Source organism: Brassica napus, chromosome C5 (genome assembly GCF_020379485.1).
Source record: "Brassica napus cultivar Da-Ae chromosome C5, Da-Ae, whole genome shotgun sequence".
Lineage (NCBI taxonomy): Eukaryota > Viridiplantae > Streptophyta > Magnoliopsida > Brassicales > Brassicaceae > Brassica > Brassica napus.
This window is the reverse complement of record NC_063448.1, coordinates 19668583-19683300: the sequence shown is the minus strand read 5'-3', so window position 1 is coordinate 19683300 and position 14718 is coordinate 19668583. Positions and strand designations below refer to the sequence as shown.

General features: G+C 30.7%; 1 protein-coding gene and 1 long non-coding RNA gene across 2 annotated transcripts; one reads left to right on the top strand and one right to left on the bottom strand.

The window, feature by feature from the left end:
• Positions 1–2512: 2512 nt before the first annotated feature.
• LOC106379866 lies at positions 2513–5276 on the bottom strand. Its single transcript, XR_001276199.3, has 4 exons — positions 5055–5276; positions 4535–4744; positions 2885–4359; positions 2513–2806 (listed from the first exon to the last, which is right to left on the bottom strand). It is a non-coding gene; the product is annotated as an uncharacterized LOC106379866 (long non-coding RNA).
• A 5401-nt stretch (positions 5277–10677) lies between these two features.
• Positions 10678–12647, top strand: LOC106382164 (dof zinc finger protein DOF1.4-like). Its single transcript, XM_013822130.3, has 2 exons — positions 10678–10928; positions 11119–12647. Exons 1-2 carry the CDS (start codon positions 10863–10865, stop codon positions 12016–12018), a joined length of 966 nt encoding a protein of 321 aa, XP_013677584.1. The 5' UTR covers positions 10678–10862; the 3' UTR covers positions 12019–12647.
• Positions 12648–14718: the final 2071 nt, after the last annotated feature.

The following is a 14718-nucleotide window of genomic DNA, read 5'->3' as shown; positions in this document are numbered from 1 at the left end:
AATTGACAATTAGATCAGTGTTAAAAAACAATCTTTTATTAAATTGATGCATACACACCGTTTTTACAACACTATTCATATTTTAATTGCATAAATATATCTTTAATGGTATATAACGGTAATTTATAAATAATTGTACAACTTTTTATTATTTGTACTAGTTTAACCAGTGTAATATGTATATATTATACTAGTTAGGATAATTATAATTTCAGTTGTATTTTGGTTTATATAAGCCAAACTATTTATATTTGATTTTATTAGCTATAATATGTAGTAGTGGTTATATTTGATTGTACTTGTCAAACTAACTTTTATTTGATTATATTTGTTGTGTTCAGTTTTTTTGGGTTTAATTGTTGTGTTCAGTTGTACTCGATTGTATCAGTTTTCTTTGATTCATTGCATATATGGGGTTACCATCGTCTAGCTTTTCACAATTTTACATAATTGTTTGATGCGACATTCGCCTATAAAAATAAGTACAAAGAGATGAGAAGAAATGAAAACAACAAATAGAGGACGAATGAAAAATATTGATGAAGGAGGAAAGGAGAAGAAAGAAGAAGGGTGGATTCCTGGAGACGAGTTAGGATAGAGTGTCCAAGGAAAAAAGATGACAAGAATAAATTGGTTAGGATTATGTTTAGAGAAGTATTAGACATGACATAATAATTTATTATTCTTTTAATATAGGAGTTTTTCTTATCACTAAGATAATGGAATTTTGGTGTAAAGAGATGACAAAAAAAGAGATTTATGCTAGCAGTTGATCCAACGTCTAAATTTACTAAGATTTTCATTCACGATTTAAAAGCGCATAACTATATTATTTACAAAATTTAATTTAATAAAAATTAAATTATTATTTTTATCTGTAGATCATTATGATTAAAGTGATAAAAATATTCATAATCTAAAATTATAAAAGTTTAAAAATGGAATACACTTAGTTAGTTTGGATATTACATTTATATTAATTAGTTTTCAAAACTAAATAAAATGATTTTTGCACCTATTTGATAATGTTAATATTATAGAATTATTTTTTCGTTTTCAAAAATAAAACTGAAATAAGAAGTATTTGTGATATTTTCAATAGTAACTAAGAATTTAAATAGTTATTTAAATAATAACAATTTAAAGGTTTTCTAAAATTTTGTTATAGTAAACAAGAAAATAAATAAGTATTCAAAATATCATATAATCGTAAAATAATATCATGTGTAGTGACATATTTTATTGGAATTTTTAATTTGTAAAATAATAACCAAATGACCTGTGATGAAATCTCTAGTCACATTTCAAAAATTAGTGACATTTAAGTAAATATCTAGTCAAACTAAAATGGAGTCAATGTTATGTTGAATTTATCTTTATTTAAGTTATGTCAAACACTTAATTTAATGATTTCAATGTCATTTTAATTCAATAATATTGCTTCTATATTTTATTTTCTACCAAATTATATATGACAGTCTGAATACTATATCAACATGCATCAATGATTTATTGCATACATATATGATATGTTAACTTAAGATCATGAAGTTGATCATGAAGAATCATATGAATTTAAACATCAATCTAAGAATTATATTAGTGTCCGCACATGCGTGCATGCCGTCCACCTAGTATCACATAAATGCAACTTTATTTTCATATGATGATTCTATTTTAATAAGATAAGATAAAATAAATTGGATAATATTTATATAATTACTTTTCATGATTAGTACATATAAATGGTTTATGTTGCTATTGTGGTTGAATCACTATCCATAAACAAAAGTAAAAAGTATTTACTTGTAAAATAATTAGACATTTTATTTTATTTTTAACAACACATTTTAATTTTGTGTGAACATCCCCTATATATTAAAAGAGAAGCATTACAACATTTTTTGTAGCCACGTGTCATCACCGCAATCATTCTTAGAATCTTTAGAAAAATATGTTGGTCCATCAAAATATATGATAAACTTTTTATTAAACTAATCATAAATTAATTATTAATGTTCTTCATTGTTTCCTTAAATAAAAATAACAGAATTACCAAATGTGGCTAAAATATATATGACAATTAATGATTTTGAATAATAAAGATTTGATAAAAATTAGTCTATTATCTACCATTATGTCTTCGTGATATTATATAACTTGCATAAGTGTTGTGGTTAGTTAGAAGACAATGAATAAGACAGCAACATATTCATATATTTGTCATAATCAACTATTAATATGCACAACACTAGTAAAAAAAAAAAAACGCTATAGCCACGTTTTTTTTCCGTGGCTATGAACCAAATTTCGTAACTATATGAAGGATAAGCCACAAAATGCTACGAAAACAAAAACGTGGGTATACGATCGTAGCAAATTTCGGCCGTATCAAAATCGTAGCAAAGAAGCCACTATTCTACTATGAAAATTTTCGTAGCAAAATTCTACGAAATAGTCACGATTAAATTCGTACCAATCTTGCTACGAAACGAAACATGGCAAATTCGTGGGTATTTCAAAAAAATTCAGAAAAAAAAAAATTTGTTTTAAATTATCATTATTATATATATTACACAAATACACAGATATACACACAAATACATCGTCATCTATACGGGTACAGAGGAATGTCACCGTCGGCTTCAGCACCTCCACCGCCGTAGCTTCAGTGCTTCACCACCATCTCCGTCGCGTTTCCTTCATCACACCACCAGATCCGGCATGTCTGTTCCGTCACGATACCACCTCCAGCGCGTTTCCTCCGTCACGCCACCACCTCCGACGTGTCTGCTTCTTCTCAGATCTGTAAACAAAACAAAGAAAAACAATTAGAAATAGCTTAAGAGATGCAGAGAAAGAGATTAGAAGAGGAGTGAAACACCTTGCTTCTTCACAAACGATGAAGAAAGAAGATGAAACAGAGAGTCATGAAATCGGCTTGGTCTCTACGACAATGGCGACTAATGCTAACGACGGCAGGTGTGAATGGAGGTAGAGTAGGGATAGACATGGAGATGAATGGAGATTGAGCAAAGGAGATAAGTTGAGATTGAGAAGAAGAGGAGAAAAAGAGTAGATGAGGAGCAGAAGATGGAGTACGTGAGGAGAAGAAAGAATAATCTTAGTCAAAAACAAAGAAAGAGGAGATGAGACGATGAAGCTTGTGAGGGGAGAGAAGAGAAGAAAAAGTTAAAACAAAACCAAATCAATCTGATCCGTTGGATCTAATATTATCAATGGTTAGGAACAGAAAATGGTGATCCACACCATTCCAAAATGAACCAATAAAAAATCAGCATTCAATTTCTTTAATAGTTTATTATTAGATTCCATAGTTTAGGATTTTTTTTTTTTTTGGAACAACCATAGTTTAGGATTATATTTATGTTTTTGTTGTTAATGTTTTGATTTCAATAGAATTGCAACTTAGATATATTAGAATTTGGGTTTGATAATTAAAAATTTAAAGTTGAAAGTTTATATTTATGATTAAAGGTTTGGAGTTAAGAAAATAGGTAATGAGGTATATATTTTATTGTATGAGTTTAAAATTTTAAAAGACTAAATTGAAAATATAAACTTGAAAAGTTCTAATAGAATTGGGGTTAGGTTTGGGTTAAAGGGTAACACAACTTGATTTAATATAATTTATAAAGTTATTTAATTAGTATTGTGTTATGATATAAGGTTAATATTTTTTAGATAAGGTTAATTTGGAGCGTTAGGTTTTAAGGTTATAGTATGAAAAGATTAGATTTTAAGGTTTATTCTTAGAGTTTATGGGGTTAACACATATTTAGGGTATAGGGTTTCATGTAGCCACAAATTTTTCGTGGCAAAATCGTGGCTATTCTGTAACACCAACGTAGCAAAATCGTAACTATTATGTATCAACGAATTATTCGTAGCAAAATCGTAGCTATTATGTTGCCACGTTTACATTCGTAGCAAAATTTGGTACGAAATTGATACTGTTTGCTACGAATAGCGTTTCGTAGCAAATTCGTGGTTTTTTCGATTTTGCTACGAAATTTGCGTAGCAAATTCGTAGGTATGTCCATGTTTTTACTAGTGCAAAGGATTACAAACCATCATGCTTATCCGATTTTTAACAAATACTACCATATACATTTTCACGCTACTGGATATACTTAAGCTAAACTGGATAACAAATGCTACCAGATACATTATATTCATCATTATTATGTGTACAATGTATTACAAAACACCTTGTGAAAAACAGAACTCTTCAGTTTTTTAACGATGCTGACATGAAGTTAAAGACCAATGTAATCAGCTCCTAGTTCCAAGGCTAAACGGACCACATCCACCATACTGACTACCTCCCATTTTGGCCTACAGAACATACACCATCAAACACAACAACGTTACTCATACTGCAACACAAAAACTAGCTCATAATTTAAGAGGAAAAAAGGCAGCTTCATCCATCAAAAGCTCAGCAGAGGTGAAAACAAGAAGTTATATATCAAACACAATAAAAGTCCCAAGCTTGTACACACACACAAACCTGCAAGTAAATAGAATAGGCAGAGGAGACTTCTGAAATCTTGAAGACTATCTAATCGAATCTCCACCAATCTGAACACAAGTCCCGAACTTTGCAAGTTTCAATCACCATCTTGTCTATTGAATCCGCCATCACCGGATCACAGATCAAGCTCGTACTTCTTGCTGTTTCTTGATTTCCTATCTCTGTTTCCATGAAATCTAAAGCCACCTATGAGCACAGAAACAAGATAACATTACACAATCGTTTCTCTAGCACTGTCCGCAACATAACAAAATCACTAACTAAACGAACATAACCAAATGAAAATTAAACTATAGGAAAAAAAGCATGTGACTTTCCAGAAACCAACAAAAAAGGCCTATGAATTTCAAAAAAAAACATGGCTTTCCAGAAACCTTCATTGATGAAACATAATGAAAGGGTTGGGCAGATGCTACAACACAAGATCATTGCAGAGATTTTTCCAATCCTTGAAGAAGAGAAATAAAAAAAATGAATAGAGAGATTGAATTATTACCAAAGAGACAGAAAAAACTTCAGAGCTGATTGAGAAAATTAGAGTTTGTAGGATTGAATGAGATCTTTGGCCAAAGAAAAGATTCATGATTCAATGAAAAATCAGAGAGCTTCCGGCTATCAAATCAACAAGAGAATAGAAATAAAGAGAGAGAAATGGATAAAGGGGCATAGGCGTAGGGTCTAGTTATAGGAATAGAGATGACTAAAGCTGTGTCAGACTGTCAGTCTAAACGCAGGGCTACATGTAGGGGCATTGCAGGGATTTACGAATTGATAACAGTAGATTTAAACAGCTTCGCCATATTGCTAATTATTTTATGAATCATAGCTATAGAGTGCAAATACTCTTTTAAAAAACGACTATAAATTACTAAAGTTGTTACAAATCTCATTTTGAAATTTTTTTGATCCATTGTTTAAATTTTTTTTTCATAACAAGATATGAATGATTACAAAATTATATAATAAGAAGTCTCATTTAATAAATATTAATATATTAATATTGTTTAAAATAAATTATGTACCATATAAAAATACATATGTATTTTAATTTCGAAATTTGCTTTGTTTTTTTTTTGATAAAAATTTTGAACAAATATTGACAACTTAATATTTATTTTTAAAACTTTTCGTAATGTTTTTAAAATTATAAATGACTAAAACTATTAAACATCCCACAAAAAAAATTGTTATCACTGATTCAAAATTTTTGTTATAAAAAATACTCCCTCCGTTCCTAAATATATGATGTTCTAAAAAAAATTGATGTTTCAATATATAAGAAGTTTTCATTTTTCTATGCAACTTTTACTTTATTAAAAACTGTGTAGCCAATCATATATAATAATTTATTTTGTAATTGGTTGAATACCACTAATTAATATTTTTAATGATATTTCTAGACAAAAAATAGTTTTTTTTTAATATGTGTGTTTTTACCTAAACATCTTATATTTATGAACATAGGGAGTACAAATTATCAAAAAATAATATGAGTATAAAATATTATTTAACAGATATCAATATTAAAAATGTACTATATATCTATGTTAATATCATTAAAACTTAATTTTATATCATATAAAATAGAAAAAAAAATTTGTTTTAATTAATAAAATTTATTTATGTGTGCACCAATTTAATCATATACATAATAGTTACTGAATTTTAATTATCAATATATATGTATTATTTAATAATATGTAAAAGAATATATAATATGTTAAAATACATATAATACATAAAACTAATTTATATATAATATTTATTCCGCGCAAGGCGCGGATCTTAACCGAGTTATATATTATTCCATATACTTCCTTACGATGAAATGTATCTTAGGAGTTAAGAGAGCTAATTGGATTCTTTTTCCTTGTTATAGATTTATGGTGAGAAGCTCCAGAACCATATAGGCAACATCGAGAGAAAGAGGTCCTATCTAACATGTCAACATTCCATCATCGGAGACGGTCTTATATCGATCTCCAACGTCTTCGTATCGGTGCGTCAACGTCATTTTCAACTATCATCGATTGTTCTTTCGAACAATAGTTTTTGGGTATCAAGTGAAGCATCTCTTCGGGTCCTTTCACTCTTTAAACACATCTATCTCTGTTTTCGTTGTTGTAGTTCTTGTTTGTCAGGTTACCGTTGAGTTTACCTCCTGTTATACTCATTTAAACTGTTTCTGTCTCTGGATTAATATAATCGTTTCTTGGACAAAAAAAAGATTTATGGTGATCCGGACTAAAGTGCTAGGTCAGCTATGTCAGATGTGTAAGCTTATTGTGTACAATCACCAAAATGCAAAGCCAATTGATCCAACATAAACATATAGATGTATTAAATGTTTAATGAATTTAATCATGGACAAAGTAGATAAAAAAATTAGTTTATTAAAAGTAATTCGGATTCTATTACAAGAAAATGAAATCAGGGAGAATGTAGATAAGAAATTTAGTTTAATAAAAGTAATTCAGGTTCGATTCCAAAAAATCCCTTACTTATTAATAGACAAGCATTTTAATAGAGCAACCTTAGTTTTGTAGTTTATTCACAAGTTTGCCATTTTAACTGATGTGTCATCACCACATCTCTTCTCAATTCGTCATTAAAATTACCCTCTAATTACTAGACATATTACATAAATTGACATTGGTATCACTCTAATACATACTAGACACTGACCCGCGGACCAGCGCAGATATGAATTTTTAGTTTTTAATTATTTATTTTATTAAATGATGTATTTGTAATATTCGTTCATATTATATTCATTAAGTAAATATTTTTTTTTTGCATCTTAAACTATCTATTTTTTACGAATGTGTGATATCATATAAAAAAAAATGAATATAGAGTTAATTAGATAATTTTAAAAACAGAAATTTTTCTTTCGTATGCGATATCATATAAATAATGATCCGCCCAGTTAACAAAAATCATGATTATTTTATGTGTAATTTTTTTTATTTTGACCATTTCCTTAAAACTATATTAAATTTTACATATTTTAATTAAAATATTTTTAATATCTTTACCTTTTTATTTGAAATGCAACTCAATATGTTTTTAACAATTATAACAAAATATTTAAAAAATATTTTTAGAATTTGTTTGAAAAATATGAAAATTACATTTTAAATTAAAATTATCCTAAAATATGATAAGTTTTGATGTAAACGAAAACTCAAATTATGTCAAAAATAATGATATTCAATGATAATAACAATTTTAATTGATTATTTTTAAAAAATACATTTACAAAAATATTGTTTGAAAGAAAATCCATTTATCTTTCAAATATAAAATGAAAATATTATAATTAAATAATAAAAATATAAATAAAAACCATAAATTTAGCAAATGACAACTGAGTTATATTATGCTAAAATTTTCTTTCTAACAATTTATCAAATGACAAATGAGTTATGAACAAATAATACCATATAATTTTTAAAAACATAGTCATTCTTAAATATTTTTTGAATAAATAATTATTTTTAAATTTAATCAACTGAAAATAATATCTGTACAATTGTGTGAGTCAAATTCTAGTTTTATTGATGCATGTTATATATTAGTGCTGCATGTTTTAGGTAATATTTTAATGATGCACGTTTTTAAAAATCTCCATTATTAAAATTATGCACGTAAATAACTCATGAATTTTTTTGGTTGATTAAATGACATTATGTCCTAATTTATTTAAGAATATTTCATTAAGGTAACTGAAAAAGATAAACAATAAAATAGAAAGATTAAATTCATTTAAGCATATTTCATTAATGTAACTGAAAAGACAAGTAATAAATTAGACAGTTTTATTCGTTTTAGGATATTTCATAAATGCAATTGAAAAAGACAAAAAAAAAAGAAGTTTAATTAATGAAGTAAGAACATTTTCAAATGGGTACTTCTTTTTTAATAATATAGATTATAATTTTATACAATAATAATACCATTTGAAGTATTACCTAATTGGAAATAACTAAAACGTGACCTTTCATCATTTTCTTTCAAGTTTCTAATATCAACATTAACCAACATCATCAATTGCAAAAAAAAAAAAAAAAGTTTCGTATTTTAGAAGAATCTATGACATTTGCTTAATAAGAAATCTGTTGCTTAGCTATACCAAAAAAAAATTCAATTAGAACTAAGAAACAATTTTCAATATTTTTCAGAAGGACATACTTCCTCTGATGTGTCACTATACCATCAAGGTACGTGATGTTTCTGATGTTTTTTATAAGAATTAAAATTTGAACAGACAAATTCTGCATATATATATATATATATATATATATGTCATATTTATCTGAATAGTTCATTTACATTCATCTACTCTATACATATCTTATAGTTTAACAGGACAATATTAATATTATGATAAACGGTTAAAACTATACTGCAAAGAAGTGATATGGGCAGGCCTCCGTAAATCTAAGTTTCATGACATACAACAAAACTTTAGCAAAATTAGCGCTATGCAAATTTAAGTTTCCATAATTTTAAATATATCTTGACCTAATAAAACCATATAATTTATTGTCTGATTCGTGATGTGCGATTCAAATCTTTGACTTTTATTTGGGAATTGATTGCACTTATTTTCCGTAAATTTTTACCTTAAAAGAAAATAAGTAGTTCACTCATAATGTGTTTTACAATTTAGGTTGACTTAATAATGAACTTGATCAAAGTCCATTATGAAGTTAAAATGTACTTTTATCAAAATTATGGTCCGGTTAGTTAATCCAATTTAGTCTTTTTCAGTATGAAATTCACGTTTTAATCGAAAATTTTTCAAGTTAAAATATTTTATATAACAAATTATATTTCATGTAATGTTATATAACATTTATAATGTAAAAGTAGTTTTATCCTGCACAAAGCACATATTTTGTCCTAGTTAAAATGGTAAAGCATAAATACGGATTTGCTAATTATTATTTAATTTTAAGTGTACATTATAGGTATTTCGAGTAGTTTAGACATGCATTCATTTGCCTACAAACTTTTTTTTTTTTGATAACCGTAGGATCCGGCGACCGAAGTCAACCGACTAGTCCCACAAGGCCCACGGCACTCCATGGGGTTTCGAAGCCGGGTCCGTATTGGGTTTGTTGCTCTCTCGAGACCACTAGCCCACCACCGCGTAGGTTTTGCCTACAAACTTTGACTGTTTCTTTCCGTAAAAGAGAAGAAAAAACTTGTAGATTCCAAAAATCGATTATAGTGAAATCTGCAGCGATTGAAAATGGACTTAACTCTCACATTAAAGATGATACACTATAAATTGTGTTCAGTTTTTTTCTTTTTCTGTTACATATCATCGGTTTTGGGATCCAATACTAAATAAATAAGCTCCACCAAACTATGAACGTTTCCACCAATTCGTACGTGTTGTTTTACTGATTTGAACATCATTATATATTTATATATGCGTGTTAAATCATAATAGTGACAACTCAAGAAAAAAGGCAGTACAACAATACAGCAAACATGCGATGACAAGTTGTACATATAATGGTGGAGACCATAAGATATCTGTAGACGATTTTGAATACAGATTAGGGAGGACCCGAAGTGGGCAGATAAAGCTGGTATACTATTTCATTTAGCAATTTTTTAACAATGTCTTGAAATTTCAGTTATGATTGGTTCAAAATAATTGGATGGATGTTTTCCTCTCCAAGGGATTGATATATTTCAGACGATGGAAGTAGATTTTTCTAACCAGTTTTTTTTTTTTTCAAATTATTAGGTAGTAATTGGGGAGCAAAATTTTCTAAACAAATAATCGCAGATTTTTTTTGTTTTCTATTTCTGAGTTAAAAATATGATTTTAAATTAAAATTAAAGAAACTGATCTATTTTCTTTTTTACAGAAAATGATGTTTAAATTCTTGATATCTAATTATATAGTTTAGTAAAACTAAGCCAGTGTAAGGACCATTTCTAGTACAGAGGCATCTTGAACATCTAATCTTAATTAACAGCCAGTAGCTATATGTTAAGTACAACTAGATAGAGAAAACCCTAGTGACATCTATATATACATAAGTTAATAAATAGTGACACAAATAACAATATTACAAATAAAATATAAGCTTAAAAAGCATCTACCAAGAATCTTTGTGCTGCAGTCTTTGAAAGTTAAAACAGTAAGTAATATAGGTTAGTGGCTTCACTAACCAACAGCACTTTGTCTCTACACTGCTGGTTTCAAAAGGATTCTCTTTTAAAGAAGTGAAGAAACAAAGAAAGAATACAAGATCAAAAGAGCTTAATCAAGAAAGATATGTTTGGCAATTGTGACCAAAAGAAGAAGATGCCTATCATCCAGTCTCCCAATACAAATCCACCGGTCTCTCTCTCTCTCTCTCTCTCTCTCTCTCTCTCTCTCTCTCTCTCTCTAAATAATATTGACCCATTTATCTTTTGTTTCTTAGCTTTTGGATCCGAATAATATCCTTTTGTCCTCTCTTTGGTCTCTTGCCTTCAGTTAAACCACACAATCTAAAAAAATAAAACTTTCTCTCTTCCTCTCTTCTCAGGCAAGTATGCAGAGCAAGAACATGATCGTTTCTCCGTCTCATCAGCAGCAACCGCCTCAACCGCAACTTAAATGCCCTCGTTGCGATTCATCGAACACAAAGTTCTGTTACTACAACAACTACAGCCTCTCTCAGCCGCGGCACTTTTGCAAGGCTTGCAAAAGGTATTGGACACGAGGTGGGACCCTCCGTAACGTTCCCGTAGGCGGTAGCTACCGGAAGAACAAACGTGTGAAAAGGCCAGCAACCGCAACCGCGGCTTCCACGGCCTCGACGACTACTTCTTCATCCCTTAATAATCCTCATCATCAGATCTCCCATTTCCCTTCCATGAATCATCATCCCTTGTTCTATGGTTTATCAGATCATGTGAGCAGTTGTAATAGTCTTCCAATGTTTCCAAGCCGTTTCAGTGATCCTCCAAAGACTTCAAGTGGTTTAGAGGGTGAGTTTCTCTCATCTGGTTTTAATGGTCTTGGATTAGGGCTTCAAAATCATATGAGTCACGACCAAACCATTAATGGTAGCTTCATCAACAACTCTACAACAAACAAACCATTTCTTCCCTCGAGTCTATTTGGGTCTTCGGTATCTTCCTCTTCATCTACTCTTCTCCAGCATGCACACAAGCCCATGAACAATAATGGTGAGATGATGGGACAGTCCCATCTCCAAACCCTAGCATCACTTCAAGATCTGCATGTTGGAGGTGACAATGAAGATGTGAACAAAGAAGGGAAGCTTGGTGAGATCTCCGGGGACATGAATGGGTTCATGTCATCATCATCCTTAGATCCTTCAAACTACCACAACAACTGGAATAATGCAAGTGTTTCCAGTGGAGCATGGCTTGATCCAACAAATAATATCGTTGGATCCTCCCTTACGTCCTTGATATAAACCAAAACTTATTGGTTATAACTAGCTAGGGTTTCATCTTCATCACTTTTTCTTTTGTGTTTTGAGATGAGAGAAGAAGCTTGGATCAGAGAGATAAAATCAGGGGCAATGTTGTTCTTGGCCACTATAAATCTCCCTCGGATCCTCTTCATCTCACCATCTCCATCATTTTCATTCGCGTTGTTCAAGAAAAACAAAAGGGGCTCAAGATTGGTTCAAGGTTTACTATGGTTGACTGTTAAGTTCACCCAAGGTAAATTATTCTTGTATGATAATATGGTCCTGACTTCCATCATCTTTTCTTTTCATCTATGTAATTCTGAGGTCCACGACATGGGGGTTGGTGTTTCTTTTCACTGGGATTAGGAGGGTATATTTGGGTTAATTTGAGTTTCTCATGGGGCCGGAGAACTCAATAGTTTTCAAGTTTTAGATTTTTGTGTTTCACATTTTTGTGTTTCACATTTCTTCGTTGGTATGGCTTTTATTGGGTATACAAGCAGAGGGAGGAATGGTGGTGTTTTGTGTTGCTATAATTTTGGTTATTCACGTATGAGTTATGTTATTACGGTTCTTTTGGATGCATGTCTATATATGTATAATATTATAAATATGTTGTTATCACGATAGATATGGGACGAATGTACATGTGGATTACTTGGATTGTCCTAACGGAAAATGTCCTTTGGCTAATGTCAACTGGGAGATTCATGAATACGAAATAAACTCGCAGAAACGTCGGATACAATTAGTATACTTAGACAGACAAAGCGGACAAATATTTTAGATATTTTATTCATATAAAACATAACATACTGCTCGTATACTTATTTCATATTGATAATTTTGTTCTCTAGCATTTTGGCTACAAGCCTTACAACTCATGGTTCCGTGTATATTACAACCGAGTCATATATATATGAGCACAGATTTGGTCCAGGCCGAGAGTTTAGTAGGTGTCTTTGTAAAGTGGGCACAAGTTCGTTACCAGTTTCTTCATGTCATGTTCTCAGAAATGATTTTCGTACAAGAGTTGGACATTATTATTCTAAAACATTTGGGTCGGTACTGTTTGGACACATGGACTTTTATCAATTTTTTTTGCAGATAATCTACGGATCAAAATTCAATTATCACACGATTGCACAAAATTTCATGATTTTACAAGGATCTTATCTGAAAGTCCTATGCTGAGAAGTATGGGCTATTTGGAATGTGTCTGCCCCGGTTAATGGTTGTTGCATCTCAATCTTAGTAATTATGGATCATGTGTTGAGGATTGCACACGATTGTACAAAGATATATAGTGTGCATCATAGGTTGTTCGCAAATCGCAATAGAAGTTTGGTACTCTTCTATAGCCATCTATCCTTTTCTCAGATAATGTCTTGTTTCGATTGGAAAATCAAAAGTTGGGAATGCTTCTTGGAGAGTATGAGAAGCTTGAAACTCAATAATATTTTTGGAAATTATCAAAGCGTTGCACAAGCACTTAGACTAGCAAGTTTTGCATGGGACATACTGCGGGTGTGATTACTCTCATAGAAGCCCAAGTTGGGTAAGATATTTCTTTTCAGGAACCCAAAGTGTAGTTTAGGATATAATCTTACAAATTCGTATGTGGCATAAGAATGCCCTGCTGGATGAATGAATTCTTTGAGAAGGAAAGGTCAGTCACCATGGTTGCATTCACCCTAACTCAATTCAGTTAACCAAACTCAGTTCAGTTAACCAAGTGGTGCTATTCTAGTAGTAATCTCTTGGGGTTCAGCGTGTATCCACGTTGATCCTGAATTGATTTCTTCTGCAAACTAAAAATTATCATTATTTAGCTAATGTGGACTTGAGCTTTGGTCCAGGTAGTTAACATTGTGGATCGTAACAGATGATCGGTCCCAAAACCCTAGCCGTCAGGAGAGAAAGAGAGAGAGGGAAGGAAAGGTCAGTCACCATGGTTGCATTCACCCTAACTCAATTCAGTTAACCAAACTCAGTTCAGTTAACCAAGTGGTGGTATTCTAGTAGTAATCTCTTGGGGCTCAAGATTGGTTCAAGGTTTACTATGGTTGACTGTTAAGTTCACCAAGGTAAATTATACTTGTATGTACATAATATGATCCTGACTTCCATCATCTTTTCTTTTCACCTATGTAATTCTGAGGTCCACCACATGGGTTGGTGTTTCTTTTCACTGGGATTAGGAGGGTATATTTGGGTTAATTTTAGTTTCTCACGGGGCCGGAGAACTCAATAGTTTTCAAGTTTTAGATTTTTGTGTTTCACATTTCTTCGTTGGTATGGCTTTCATTGGGTATACAAGCAGAGGGAGGAATGTTGGTGTTTTGTGTTGCTATAACTTTGGTTATTCACGTATGAGTTATGTTATTACGGTTCTTTTGGATGCATGTCTATATATGTATAATATTATAAATATGTTGTTATCACTATAGATATGAGACGAATGTACATGTGGATTACTTGGATTGTCCTAACGGAAAATGTCCTTTGGCTAATGTCAACTGGGAGATTCATGAATACGAAATAAACTCGCAGAAACGTCGTCAATGGATACAATTAGTATACTTAGACCGACAAAGCGGACAAATATTTTAGATATTTTATTCATATAAGACATATTGCTCGTATACTTATGTCATATTGATAATTTTGTTCTCTAGAATTTTGGCTACAAGCCTTACA